Source organism: Rhopilema esculentum, chromosome 11 (genome assembly GCF_057945365.1).
Source record: "Rhopilema esculentum isolate cy_ngs chromosome 11, ASM5794536v1, whole genome shotgun sequence".
Lineage (NCBI taxonomy): Eukaryota > Metazoa > Cnidaria > Scyphozoa > Rhizostomeae > Rhizostomatidae > Rhopilema > Rhopilema esculentum.
In genome coordinates this window covers 7235027-7248689 of record NC_142825.1, presented here as the reverse complement: position 1 = coordinate 7248689, position 13663 = coordinate 7235027, and the positions used below count along the sequence as shown (strand labels likewise).

Sequence of the window (13663 nt, the reverse complement as noted above, 5' to 3'; positions counted from 1 at the left end):
TTAATATTTTCAAGATATGATCCCAGAAAATCACAAGTAAACGTTTGCCACAACGTTGCTTAGATGGTGTGACTAGAAGGGTCAAATAAGTCGTTGGATAGAGTTGAATAGAAGGATAATATTTGTAAGAAAACGTGAAGCTGAAAGGTCGTACCTTTTTCCTCTGCATTATCTTGGAATGTCTTACGTTCTTCCATGATGAATTAGTTCGTCGTTCTGCTTCGAAGCTCCACTAGAAACACTCACTCGAATGGATTGTATGCACAGACCATCTGGAGGGCACTGTGAGTGTGACAAGAAGGTCTAATTGTAACTGAAGCAGCAGCTGTTGAACGTCTCAAAGGGACTTTAAACGACACTTATGTCCATGTGGCTGAACAATTAAAAAAAAATAAAAGAGGGAGGTTTTAAACAGGGTCTAAGCCGCCAAACCCGTAGAATTGAGCCAAAAAACAATACAAACAAAACACAAAACAATAGAATCCAATGGGGAGCCTACCTATTACAATACACATTCTAAAGTGTGTAAAAATATAAGTGTTCTGGGGAACTGGGGTATGGCTGAATAGAAAGTGAGATAATAGAATGTGATGTAGCAGTTGGTGTTGAATGTCTCGCGACTCAAGGATTACCGTAAAACTTTGCAAATTATTCCCTGTATTCACCTTTTTTTCTATTTCTCTGCCATATATTCCTCACATGAAGGTAATCGAATTTCTAGTAACTCCACTTATAGGTCTCAGTTCGCAGCGCATGTATTTTTCAATGTTATTTTCTTATTTTTCTAATTGATTAAGACATTACAATTAAGACATAACTATTGCGTGGAAAAATTCTTACTGTTGTTATTTATACAAATCGTTGACAAACATTGTTCTTATTTTGATTAATAACCTGATCTTGAACAGTTTTGAGTTGGTCAATGTTGATAGTTGTAAAATAGTCTCTCGTCTCATCTATACGCTAAAAATTATGTGGTTCTGGTACCCAGGGACCAGGGTATTATGTCATTAATTAGCTGATAACTAGACTCTGATTTTAAAGGAAACACAAAGCGCTTCAAAGAAATGCTAGACTGTTATTTTTTCTCTATAATCGATTGTATCATCTTTTTTCTTGTATATTCTTCCGTTTTTGCTCTTAACAACTGTTTCGTTTCTCTTACTATTCTAATTTTCTCGTTTCTTCCAACCATTTTTCCCAATACCTCTTTCCATTTCAGCACTCTCGCATTTGATCACATGCTCGGTCGTCTCCTTTTTTCCATGTACACAATGCGTGCCTATTTTTTTTTCGTTTCATTTCCCTTCTTTTTCTTGTTTCTTGGATCCCTTTTCCTGGATGTAAATTTTGCTTTCAAGCCTTTGTCCGCTTTGATTTCTCATCATTCTCATTGTCCTCTCTCTCTCTTTGTACTCTTTCCTATTCTCTTTTAAATATTCTTCTTACCTTTTTCCATTCAGCTTTTCTCAATTTGAAAATGGCTTTGAAAAAAGCAAACATTTAGTAAACTAAAACTTTTCGTCTGACACTCTTCAGAGTTTAAAACGTCAGAACATAGACCGAAAACTCTACGCTAAGAACATAGGCCTATTTCGATCCACAACTGGGTATATATATTTCCTAGCGTAGAGTTTTCGGTCTATGTTCTGACGTTTTGAACTCTGAAGAGTGTCAGACGAAAAGCTTTAGTTTACTAAATGTTTGCTTTTTTCAAAGCCATTTTCAGGTTTTGTACCACCAAAAGATTGTTTTCTCAACTTGTCCACATTTTACATTCCCCTCCCCATCTTTCTTCCATATTCTTTGTACCATTTCTGTATTTCTTTGGTCTTTTATTGCTAATTTCATTTTATTCTGGTACAGCAACAATCTTTGGTCTTCTATTATCTATTCCATTGTCCACATCCAAATCATTCCCAGTATAGTGTCATTCCCAGCATAGAATAATGGGCTGGTTATCAGGCTACATCTGTGGTAGGTACTACAGTCTTTTTAGTATCTTTCCATGTACTTATTCCAGTCTCATCATTTGCCTTTCTGTCATTCCTGTCCGGCATCAAGTTGTAATTTTGTGATCTTACAGCTATCCTTCCACATAGCGTCATCCTCACTTCTGTTGCCATCTTGACCATTCGTTTTCCTTTCCGAGATTTCCAATTCTCTAATTTGTCTCTCTATGATTCCATCCTCCCAGTTTACTATGTACTTATACCCTTCTGTTTTTTAAGATCATTCCTTTTTTGAAGGTTTTGACGTTAGGAACGAAAACAAAGTCATTTTTTGGAAGATTTTAGCTGGTGGATTTTGGAAGTATATAGTCTCTCATAAAGGCTGGATCCAATTTGTGTAAAATTTTGTCTATTCCAAGTGCCAACACCTGGATGGAACGAATATGAATGATAGTAGATTAGCTTTTGTTAGGAGGTTACAATATGACGAATGATAATCGGGAGTGTTGCACGAAGGGCTCTTTCTTCGATTTTTCCAAGTTTCTTTTGGCTTGCATTACTACAAAATAACCAGATGGGAGGACAGTAGTTGAAGTGACAAAGTATGAATGAGTTGCCAATAGTGACAAAGTATGAATGAGTTGACAAAAGCCTGTCACTCTTTTCTAGCAATGAATCGAGCTAATCTTCTTATGGTATTGAGCTGCAAAGCAGCTTTTGACAATTTTTTTCAATATGTGACTACAGTTTTTAGTGTTTTTAATCGAGATTTTTTTCAAGAAGACTTTATGCATATTTGTGTTTTTTTTAAAATTATTTTTAGCTGAAATTCTTTGATATGATTATATTTTTTCCCGATAATAAATGATCGGAATTTAAATGGATTAACAGTCATATGATATGAATTAAACCAGAAGTGGTGGGGGCCTAGGGGGCGCAGCCTCTCTTGTTGAAATTTTCGAAAAAAGTAGGGCTCGGCCCCTTCCCTCATCGTTTGTTCTTGGATACAGCCAATGATTATGTAACGCAAGTTTGACATGTATAGATAGAAAAGACATTTTTAAAATATTTCTTACTGAGTACGTAAACACACTTTTTCATAAGAATGCCCAATTTCCTTTTTAGCCTCAACATTCTTGATTTTTTATCTTTAGCCCAAGATTATTCTTAGATTGTTTTTAAGTGACAGAACACAAGATGTAACTGAGTCGCATTATAGTGTTAATGAAGACTCCAAGGCCGGTCTGTGGTTCTATTTCAATACATACAGCCTGAAACTCGCATTTTTTACTTCAAAAATCAAATAAGAAAACTTATTTCTTGATAAAGCTTGAGCCTTCAGGCTTGGGTGGTAATTACTGTAAACTATAAACTATAAATACTTTCGAAGTCCCCTGAACAACAGTATTGCATGAAATTTTTTAGTAGCACTGATTATTAGCTGTTAAAATATCCACAGCTTTGTTATTATTTCTAAAAAGAAAGTTCTTCCTTATTGATGCTGTAAATAGTGTAGATGCATTTGTGGTCTTCCCCGCCAAAGCGAAATATTATTATATACAAAAATTTGATATCTTAATCATGATATTACAGCTAAATCATAGCAAGAAGGTTCCCTTTAATTTTTTTGTAATCATTCGCTAAATTGGTTTGCTGTCTCTGTTTTAGACTTAATACGTGCTTACAAACTATATTTTTCGCAAAACTTTCAGGTTTATAATTTTGAAGACCGTTTCAATCAAATGCTACCAGAAGATGCATTTCTTTAATTTGCTTTCAAAGAAACTAGTGATCAGTCCTGTCCCCTTTTTGCATCAACTTTGCCTTCCTTCTGAGAACCACTTGCGATTCGGAGTTTATTCGTCCATTTTGTGCAATTTGGCAAATTCTGCCATTTTATCATTCCATGAGGCAATACCTTACCCGTTCGTGTTTTGTACTAAACAGTCCAGCGCAAGCAAAAACTAGATTATTCGGTAAACGAATCTTTAAGACGATGCAGCAACCCCCGTTAAAGTATCATTCGCATCGCATTATCTTAATGCTATGGTTTGAGTCAAAGAAAAAGTTAACGCCGAGTTTGTTACTGAATCACTCCTTACTTTTTTGCTAACTGGCAAAAATTTAAGTGAACCCTACAATTAATGCCGGGCAGATTAACTGAACCTGGGTCTATGAAAAATCAAAAATTTCAGAAAATTCCATCATATTAAAAAATCTCTCTCTTAAAAGACATTCTCTTTTAGCTTCGACCCAATTCATTTTATAACCACATGCTATGACGTTTATTCAACCTCAGCTTTGATGTAATCAAGGATATTCATTATTCGTAATGGGACATCTTAAGGCCGCACATTCCTAAATTGGGCCGGTGGGCCAGTCCCCCACTGGTGATACAGTCATAGTCAATGGCGGCGTCAGCCACTAAGCCCTGGGGGGGGGGGGACAAACCAAAAAAATTTAAGCCACGCCCTTTTAACAACCAGAAATGCCCTTTTACCACCAGAAAACGCCAATTTTATCCGAAGGGAACGCCTATGACTAACTTTTGTTTGAAAATTGGCAGTTTGAAAATACATCACAAAAAGTACGGTGTCAAAATATTGCCCCTCCCCCAACATTTTCTAATCGAATTTAGACGAACTACAAAATCGATTCTCCTGAGAACTGGGGGGACGTGTCCCCCCAGTCCCCCCCGTGGCGCCGCTACTGGTCATAGTTAAGAGAATAGAAATGAAGGCATGGTGGAAACTCAGAACGATGATTTCTCTGTTACCTTCACATTTCCCAAGAATACCTGAAATATTATAGATAAGTTCAAAGAAATAAAAAGTCGTACCACCAAAAAGTTGTTCGCAAAAAGCCTTACGAGGATGCGCTATGCACAGCCCTAAGATAGGTGTGACGTAGCAACATCCGGGAAACTTGTCGTCGTCTCCTACAGGACTGTACTGAAGTAGTAATGGCGTTCAAATCAAAATGGTGGGAGAAGTGGCTTGCAAGGGCTTTTCATGTCTTGCTGACATCGGGGGTTGTAACAGTGGTTTTCATTAAAGAGACAGGTAACTTTTCGCAAATAATGTTATCACTAAGGCACCTACTGACGTTGGAATTGAGGATCGTTGGCATAAAAGCTTAGGCCCTTAGGCACTTTCATTCAGTTTTGCCTAGCTTATACACTTTGATATTTCATGATGTATAGGATTGGGATCTACAAACAGGGACGCCGGAGCGGGGGGCATGAAAGGGCAGTGCCCCCTTGCCTTTCATCAGGAGGGGCAGAGGGGGCAAATCTGCCTTTTTTGAGAAAATGACAATTTTAAATAGGTACAGTCATTTTTTATTTAAAGATTTAACGTTAACCACAATTCCCAACGGCTCTTATGCTTTTATCATTCTTTTTTACTGAAAGATAATACATGATTACAAAACAAATGTTAGAATTAATGAAAAATCAAGCATTATTACCTTGACAGTTACTTCTGTAAAATTTTCGTAGGCCTCCCACTGCTAATTACTGTAACCTATTGCTATTGTCATATGTTTTTACTCTCTCCCAGAGTTAAAATTCAAAGGAAATAAAAGAATGGAATAATTTCTTTTTCCACGATGCCAAGAGCGGATAGAAGGGTAACCTTACGGCACACGTAACATAGCCACTGAAGATGCCCTTTCTAAATTTCTGCCCCCTTGCCCTTTATTGGCTCCGGTATCCTTGTCTACAAACTTATTGTTCTCATTCACAGCTATTGCCGTTCAGTTTCAAGTATAATAGCTTTGAACTGGAGGCAGAGCTGCAACTACTGAAAATCAAAAGTCTTTAACAAATTGAAATGGAGTTAATAATAGTTCTATCTGTATCTGCATGACACTCAGATGCTATTAACTAATGAGGAAAAACACCAAGTGGATTGTTTGTCATAGGGCTCCTATTTCAACTAAACAAATCTATCTTGGAAGGGACAACTATCAGGCTTCAAGACTAAAAATAGTTCACAAAGTTTTGCTGAAAATTTTTCACATGAATAATAGTTGTGAGAAACAACATGGATCTACCCTGTCAACAGTACCGTCTGTTAACAACTGATCCAAACAGTTGTGGACAGGAACATTTATTGGCTTATGTCTTTAAGATGAACAAAGCTTATCACAAAATTATTTAAATTTTTGGCTCTGATTCCACATCAGGGAAAACAATTGGAAGTGCACAGTTAAAATTGCATCATAATTTTTCTTAATAATACAAAATCATAGTTTCATGCCAAAATATTGTGAAAGGATGGTCATATTGTGATTTGAAATCTTGTAAATTTATTTTCAAGATTAAATATATGATGTATTGAATTTGTTAACCTTAACTTTAGTGAGTTCTGCAACAGAAGGGGGCTTGCAAAAGCATGTCTATAACCAAAGTTTTCTTGAACACAGTTATCCCTGGTTTTATAGAGTAAGTTTTTCTGATATTGAAATGATCATCTCTATGTTAATTTTACATTGACAATAAAATAGAATGCTTTTTATTAGGTAGGTTAAAAGAGAAAGGTTGTATTATTTCCAAAATTGATTACAAAATTATCAATTAGTGGCACAAATTAACTCTAACATTTGGAAACTCTCTTGATTGAAAAGTCCCACATCTAAAAACAGGTAAATTTTCTGATTATCAGTAATAGATAGTTCCACCAGCCTTGTCATGCCAGAATAGCAGCTCAAATGATAAATGATAGGTAATTGATAAGAATCATTTTGGAGGGCTCATGCTCAAATTCCAAAAAGGAGACAGACTCAATAGGATATCTGGGGTTTGAAATCCAGGTACTTCCATTAGAAACATAGATTAAGGGCTCAAACATGATTACCGTAACTGGTTGCATGGAAAGTTAAAATAAATTTGATATTTGTTGTTTTATGAAAGCTAGAAAAGTACCTCCAGTATGGTTTCAAAAGCCTAATGATTTGCCTTCGAGTTTGGCACTCCTTTGAGAAATGTAAAATGCTTAAAGAATTTAGAAGGGAAAAGAACCTTAATTGGGAGAAACCATTTGATATATATAGATTCCATGCTTAGCATTAAACCATATTAAACATATTTGCTGATTAAACATGTTTGATTAAACAAGTCTCTTGGTTTAGCTGTTAGACTCATAAATTTTTAGATTTGCATTTCTATGGATACTGTTAGAAATCTTACATATTAAGCAACATTCAGTCTGTTGAGGGCTTGGCAGTCCAATTGCTCCTAGATCCCCTGAGGCTCACTTTAACACATTTCAAAATGCTGGGAAATGATTTGATTTGTTTATTATCTTTTATTCATTTATGTTGCAGATTTGAGAAAGTCAGTCGAAAGTGATAAGCCGGTATATGCAGCCTGCTTCCTTTCCTTGCTGTCAGCTGCCACGATTTGCTATTTCTTGGCCAGTTTAATTGATCCAGGCTATGTCAGCACTAAGTCAAGTAATGTCAATATTGAAGATGGATTGATATGTCAGGGCAAGGTAAGAATTATGATTTTTCTGCATTCTATATAGAATTGATTCTACAAGTCTTTTGTATAATGATTATCAAATTTTGTCATTCAGCTTAAAGAAATTCGTCCTGAGTGTTTGACTGTGTATTCATCAAACTATGCCATTTGTTAGGCTTTGCTCAGGTATGAAAGTCATATGCATGTGATTAATTGCACTCCAATGAGCAGTAGGTGTGAATCAAGGTTCCTTGGTGTGATCAAAAGACATTCATGACCAGGTTCGATTCAATAGAGTTCCAAAGTGCTACATTCTAAAGGAACTTGGAATTCAAATCAGTTATATCTGTTTAAAATATATTTTGTTAAAGGTAATCTGTTAAAAAATATATTGCATGTGAGAGGGTTGAGTTTTCCAAATGAATATTTGTTGTTCAACCCTTGTTCAAAGACTTCAAGTGAAGGCTAAATTTGATGAGCAATTTGATGTAGAAAGGCCCCAAGGTCATGTGATCATGTCTCAACCAATTTGTAGACTGATTTTGCACATTAAGATAAATTTAGAAATGGTTTTTCAGTTTACATTTATTTTGGAACTCTATTCCTTGGCTATTCATCAAATTCAAGATTCAATTTTTGTCTGAAAATCTATCAAAACAACAAATCATAGATTCAATGATCTTGATTATTAACTTTCAAATCTATTACTCAAAGATATAGTTCTGAATAGACCTAAATTATTCACTTGTTAATTATATATATAAAGATTTGTTGCATTTTTTTCGAGAATTGATTGAATATTACATTTTTATGTTTTTTGAAACTGCAGGAAATAGCCAGTGCTGCTCAAAGTGTAGACTCCAATGATGAAAAAGATGAAGAAACAGAGACAACCAGAATGATGTTGGCAGAAGGAAATGCATTGAAATTACGACACTGTGGTTACTGTGAAATTTTGCAACCTCTTCGATCAAAGCACTGTGAAGAATGCGGCCATTGCATACGCAAGTATGACCACCATTGTCCTTGGTTGGCAACTTGCATTGGAGAAAAGAATCATCGCTTTTTCTGGGCATTTTTGCTTCTTGAAACAGCAGTTGTTTGCTGGGTCATTAACATAGTGTGGTATGAAAATCATTTACAAGTTTTATTCTTCATTCTTGATATTACGATCGTTAAATTTTGCTTGTGTGGATTCTGTTTTATTTTATAGGAAAAGGTTGTTTAGGTTTTTTAATTATTTTGATGATTAAAGGACTCTTTTATAGCTGAGGTAAAAAGTATTTTGAGGTAATATTAAGCTGCCTTATTTGTACCAAAACCCAGTGTCTATTTAGAAAAATAAGAGCTGTTGAGAAAGTGGCACAAATTTTGTCTAAATAAAATAAAAAACAAAGCAATGATATGTTAATACAAAAACTTATGTAAACAATCTTTTGGTGGTACAAAATTTGAAAACGGTTTTGAAAAAAGCAAACATTTGAATGAACTAAAGCTTTTCCTCTGACACTCTTCAGATATTAAAATGTCAGAACATAGACCAAAAACTCTACGCTAGGAAATATATGTTCCCAGTTGTGGATCAAAGTAGGCCAATCAGAAACGGAAGCACTTGACTGTTGAGGTTGACCTATCAGTGCCGCTTGCCTATTGAGAATGTTACCAATGGAGCCCCCAAGGTGAAAATGAACTCCTTTTGTTTCCACAATAGGGTTTTTTGTGCTTATCTGGGTTTTCCAGTAAATGCTTCCTGATAGGAGAATCACAGGTTTTAGTTGCACTTTTAGATCTGCAAGACAAAGGTGGCTGTTCTCTTTGAAGAACTTTTCGCTGAATTCAAAATTTTACATGCTCAGCTTGCCAGGCATGATATTTCTGCTAATTGGACTTTAACGAATTATGAGCTCGACTAAGTGATTTGGCATACACTTACAGCGGCTCTCCCATTGACCACACAGATTTTCTTTTGCATAGAGAGCATTTTCAAGCATTAAAATCTCTACGTTCTAATAATGACATCTTTATCACAAAGCTTGATAAAGAGTCAGCAGTGATTATTTTGAACAAAAAGGACTACATCCAAAAATGGAGAATATTCTCCTCGACAAGGTAAAGTTCGAAAAACTGGATGAAATGGCTGGTCAACTCAAAAGTGTTGACCAACGAAGTTTATGGTAGGATAAGACCCACAGGTTTACAATGTCCACAAATGTATGGCCTCCCTAAAATACAGAAGCCAAATGTTCCACTTAGACCCATCTTGTCTATGATTGGCTCAGCACAACATGAGTTGGCTAAGTGGCTTTCTGAAGTTTTGGACCCTGTTCTTCAAAAATATTATTTTAAGGTTTCTTTTAAGGTTCGCTTAGTTCATGCAAAACTTGAACATAAAAACAAACATCTTTCATGTGTTCTTTTGACTTTGGCAGTCTTTTCAGAAATGTTCCTTTGAGTGAGACATCTAAATATACGCGCCGATGCTTTGTACCAGAGCAAGCTTAATAGCCCACCATTCCCAGAGGAATTATTCATTGAACTGATGGAAACTGCAATACTTTCAGTTGAATTCAGTTTTAACAATGAAATGTACCAACAAAAGGATGGTGTCACTATGGGTAGCCCTCTGGGTGTGCCTTGGCCAATATCTTTGTCGGCTTTCATGAAGAGCGTTTGTTTGTCTGCAACCAGGTGTCTATTTGAAAGCCAGGTGTCTATTTCCGATATATGTGAATGACATATAATACAATTTTCAAAACAGAGGCTGAGTGTGATACTTTCCTAAAATGCCTTAATGGCCTTCACCCAGCCCTACAGTTTATATTTGAAAAGGAAGAAAAAACTTGCCATTTCTAGATGTTTTGGTTGAAAAGTCTGGCACTAGATTTCTCTCCAGTTTATACCGTAAACCCACATTTTCAGGGTTATACACTCGATGGAGTTCGTTTTGCCCAAAACAAAGAAAAATCAGCCTCATTATAATGCTTACACATAGGGCACTGATGATTTGTTCCAAGTCTAAACTTGACTCCAAACTTGAACAACTAAAAAAGATTTTTCTAGAGAACTTCATTTCAGTTTACATTAAAGAGAAGATAGCAAATTTCTCGGCTGACATAAAATCTGGTCCCAAAATGTGCCCAGTCCATTTAAAACTACCCTGGATCGGTAAAAGTTCCCTGCATTTTGAAAGTTAAATATAACAGGCCATTACAAATTGTTTCTTTACAGTGAATCAACGTATTGTTTACAGAACGAAAAAGGCCCTTCCATCCATTCAAAAGGACTGTGTTCCTACCACTCAAAAGAGTTCCGTTACTTATGAATTTAGGTGCCAGTGTGATTCTGGCTACGTAGGACGCATTACCTAAAGATTGGAGGATAGAATAAAACAACATGTTCCGTCTAGTATTTAAAACCAAACTCATTCCCAAACAGAACACCCAGCTCAATCTTGCAGATATGAAAGTACAACTAAAACCTGTGATTCTGCTATCAGGCAGCATTTACTGGAAAACCCAGATTGTGCAAAAACTATAATGATGACATTGGGTTATTGGTAAAGACTGATCATTGTTCCATCTGGCAGTTTTGGTATCTATCTACTTTATCACGAAAAAACAGCTATGGTTTAGACAAAAGGATTGGTCAACCTCAACAGTCATGTGTTTCTGATTAGCCTATTTCAATCCACAATTTCAATCAATATACAAAATTCATTTAACCTAGTCTATGGCCTAGAAACAATATCTCTGATGAATAACCCAGCAGAACTTTGGCACTCCACCACAACTGGGTATATATATTTCCTAGCGCAGAGTTTTCGGTCTATGTTCTGACGTTTGAAACTCTGAAGAGTGTCAGACGAAAAGCTTTAGTTTACTCAAATGTTTGTTTTTTCAAAGCCATTTTTAAGACTTATGTATTTGCTATACCATCTAAAGTTGCTTGATGTGTATTCATGACTGTGTTTATGAAACATTTGAAAAGTAGAGTTGTGCAGTATTGAGTGAAAATACTTTTTCTCCAACAAAGAAAACATTGGCCATGCCTTTTCTATATCAGTGGATTTTAAATTGAAACTTGATAGTTTTGCTGAGATTAATTTCTGGATGATGGGAAAAAAGAAGGAAAGCATGTGTCCCTCCTACCCCCTGTTTTCTTTATGTCACCTTGTATTTGTATGGTACTATGTATGAAATTTTATATTCCTTGAATTTGGTAAAAATCTGTTTTTCATGCCAGTGAATCTTTTCCAAGTATTTCATAACAATTATTTACATTCAGGAATGCCTTCAAATCAAAGAGTACCAGCAATGAGTGGTTAAAGGCAAACTGGTTACTTCTCTGTGTGATGATTTTTGTGGTGTTGATTCTAATTGTCGTTGGGCTTCTATTTGCTTGTCATTCATATATGATGCTCACTGCACAAACAACATGGGAGTTCATGTCAAGGTCTCGAATAAGCTACCTGAAGTACTTTCCAGATGATGAAAACCCTTTTGATCAAGGATATTTCAAAAATTCAATGGTATTTTTATGTTACTGCAAGCCAAGGACTTGGGAAAAATTAATCAAAGAAAAAATACATTGGAGATAGTTTTTGTAAAAATTTGTCTATCGGTTGTAGGAGGTGCAACTAGTTTATTTTTATCAGCTAGTAATTTTTTAGGCTAAAGATAAAGTGTGATACATTAGTTTTTATCTGATTAAACATCTTAGATTGTAAAATTTACTGGCATGCTGTTTATTTGGAATGTTGTTGCAAGGGATAGGGTCTAAGGCTACACAATGTTTTGGTAGAGAATGTCTGTAGTTTTTGTTAACAGTAACTAGTCACTACATGACATAAGAAAAATGTTTAATTGGAAGCTGTAAACACTGTTAAGTTGATGCTTAACTTTCATGAATAACTTTTATGTGAAGATTTAGTGCCAGGACAGTATGTGACAATGGCATACTAATTTATAAATAAGCTGTTGTATTCCCTTCAGATGGATTTTGGTGGTCTCAGTAATAAAGAATTTCTACTCTACAAGTACTGCATGCAAATTTACCAAATACGTAGTTATAAATATTTTGATGTTTAGCCTTTTTGATGAGGAATGTTTCCTCTGCTTGGAATTTATCATGCCTGTGTCACCTTCATATGTTGGTTGAAATATATTTATGATTCTAAAGGATCAATGTATAATAATATGTATAGAAAGAATGCACCTGGGTCATTGTTAAATAATATAAAATTTTCTTCTTTTTTGTATCTTATCTCATGGCTACACTCTCTCTCTCTAGAGGGATTTGAAGTAAATATTTTCGAAAAATTTTCAAAGTTATTTGACCCCAGCACAATTTAAGAGGATAAAAAAGGAATATAATTTTTTTGGCTAGCTTCTAAATCTATTTAGCAAAGTTTCTTACAGTATTAGTGGAAATTGTCAAAGTGCATTGTATGGCCAAAGCAACGAGACAGCAAAGGACCAATTTTTTTAACAATGTATCAATTTTTCACTTGTTCAGCCATTTAATTCATGAAAATTTTTGGAATTCAATTTAAGATATCATAAGCTCTTTTCTGAGTGCGCCTAAATGTGGTTGCAAATGGCAGTTTCAGTGGTCTCAGATTTCTGACAAATGCTTCTGAATTTAAATACTTTGGAAACTGCATTATGCAGCTGTTGAACCAAAGTTAATTATCTTTGCTTATTGTATGAAGTAGTTTTTAAGATTGGTTGTTAAATATGTATTTGTGGTCCACCCTAATTATTAGTTTGATATTTATTAATGTATAGTTGTTTAAAGTTTTTCGTGTTTACCAAAAAGAGTAAACACTATCTTTCGATAACCGCATATATTGTGAATATTCATGTTATTCTACTTGATTAATTTTTTCCCAATTTCTTATTCGCAATCTGCTAAGGTAAGAGCGATGAATCAAGTTCTGGTTCATCAGCCTTGTATCCTCGGTCTCCTGGCAGTCTAATTATATTTCTAGAAGTTTTTTTCGGTATTTATAATCCAAAAATTATTTGTATCAGTGCTCGCTATTTATATTTCAAAGTGATGAGAATATTTCATTCGCACAGAACGAGCACCAATTACATGTATATTTTGGCCCTTGAATATGCAGTTTTCCTTAGAGAGTGTAAACCTAAGTAGAGGAGGGCCACCAACATACTGGCACAGGGCGTGTCGGGGAAATTAATGACGGAGAAAGGACTGGTAAAAGAAGATGCGCTGGACAGGAGAA

At 35.3% G+C, this 13663-nt stretch overlaps 2 protein-coding genes across 2 annotated transcripts in view; both read left to right on the top strand.

Annotated features, from left to right (window-relative positions):
• The window catches only part of LOC135693694 (deaminated glutathione amidase), a 47930-nt gene extending 40512 nt beyond the window's left edge, over positions 1 to 7418 (top strand). The window contains exon 9 of the mRNA XM_089111083.1: positions 7281 to 7418. The gene's annotated coding sequence lies outside the window, so the exon portion shown is untranslated. The remainder of the gene's footprint in view (positions 1 to 7280) is intronic.
• On the top strand, positions 4869 to 13255 carry LOC135693693 (palmitoyltransferase ZDHHC12-B). Its single transcript, XM_065212235.2, has 4 exons — positions 4869 to 5014; positions 7281 to 7450; positions 8249 to 8544; positions 11704 to 13255. The coding sequence occupies exons 1-4, from the start codon at positions 4915 to 4917 to the stop codon at positions 12014 to 12016; spliced, it is 879 nt and encodes a 292-aa protein (XP_065068307.2). The 5' UTR covers positions 4869 to 4914; the 3' UTR covers positions 12017 to 13255.
• The last annotated feature ends 408 nt before the right edge of the window (positions 13256 to 13663 follow it).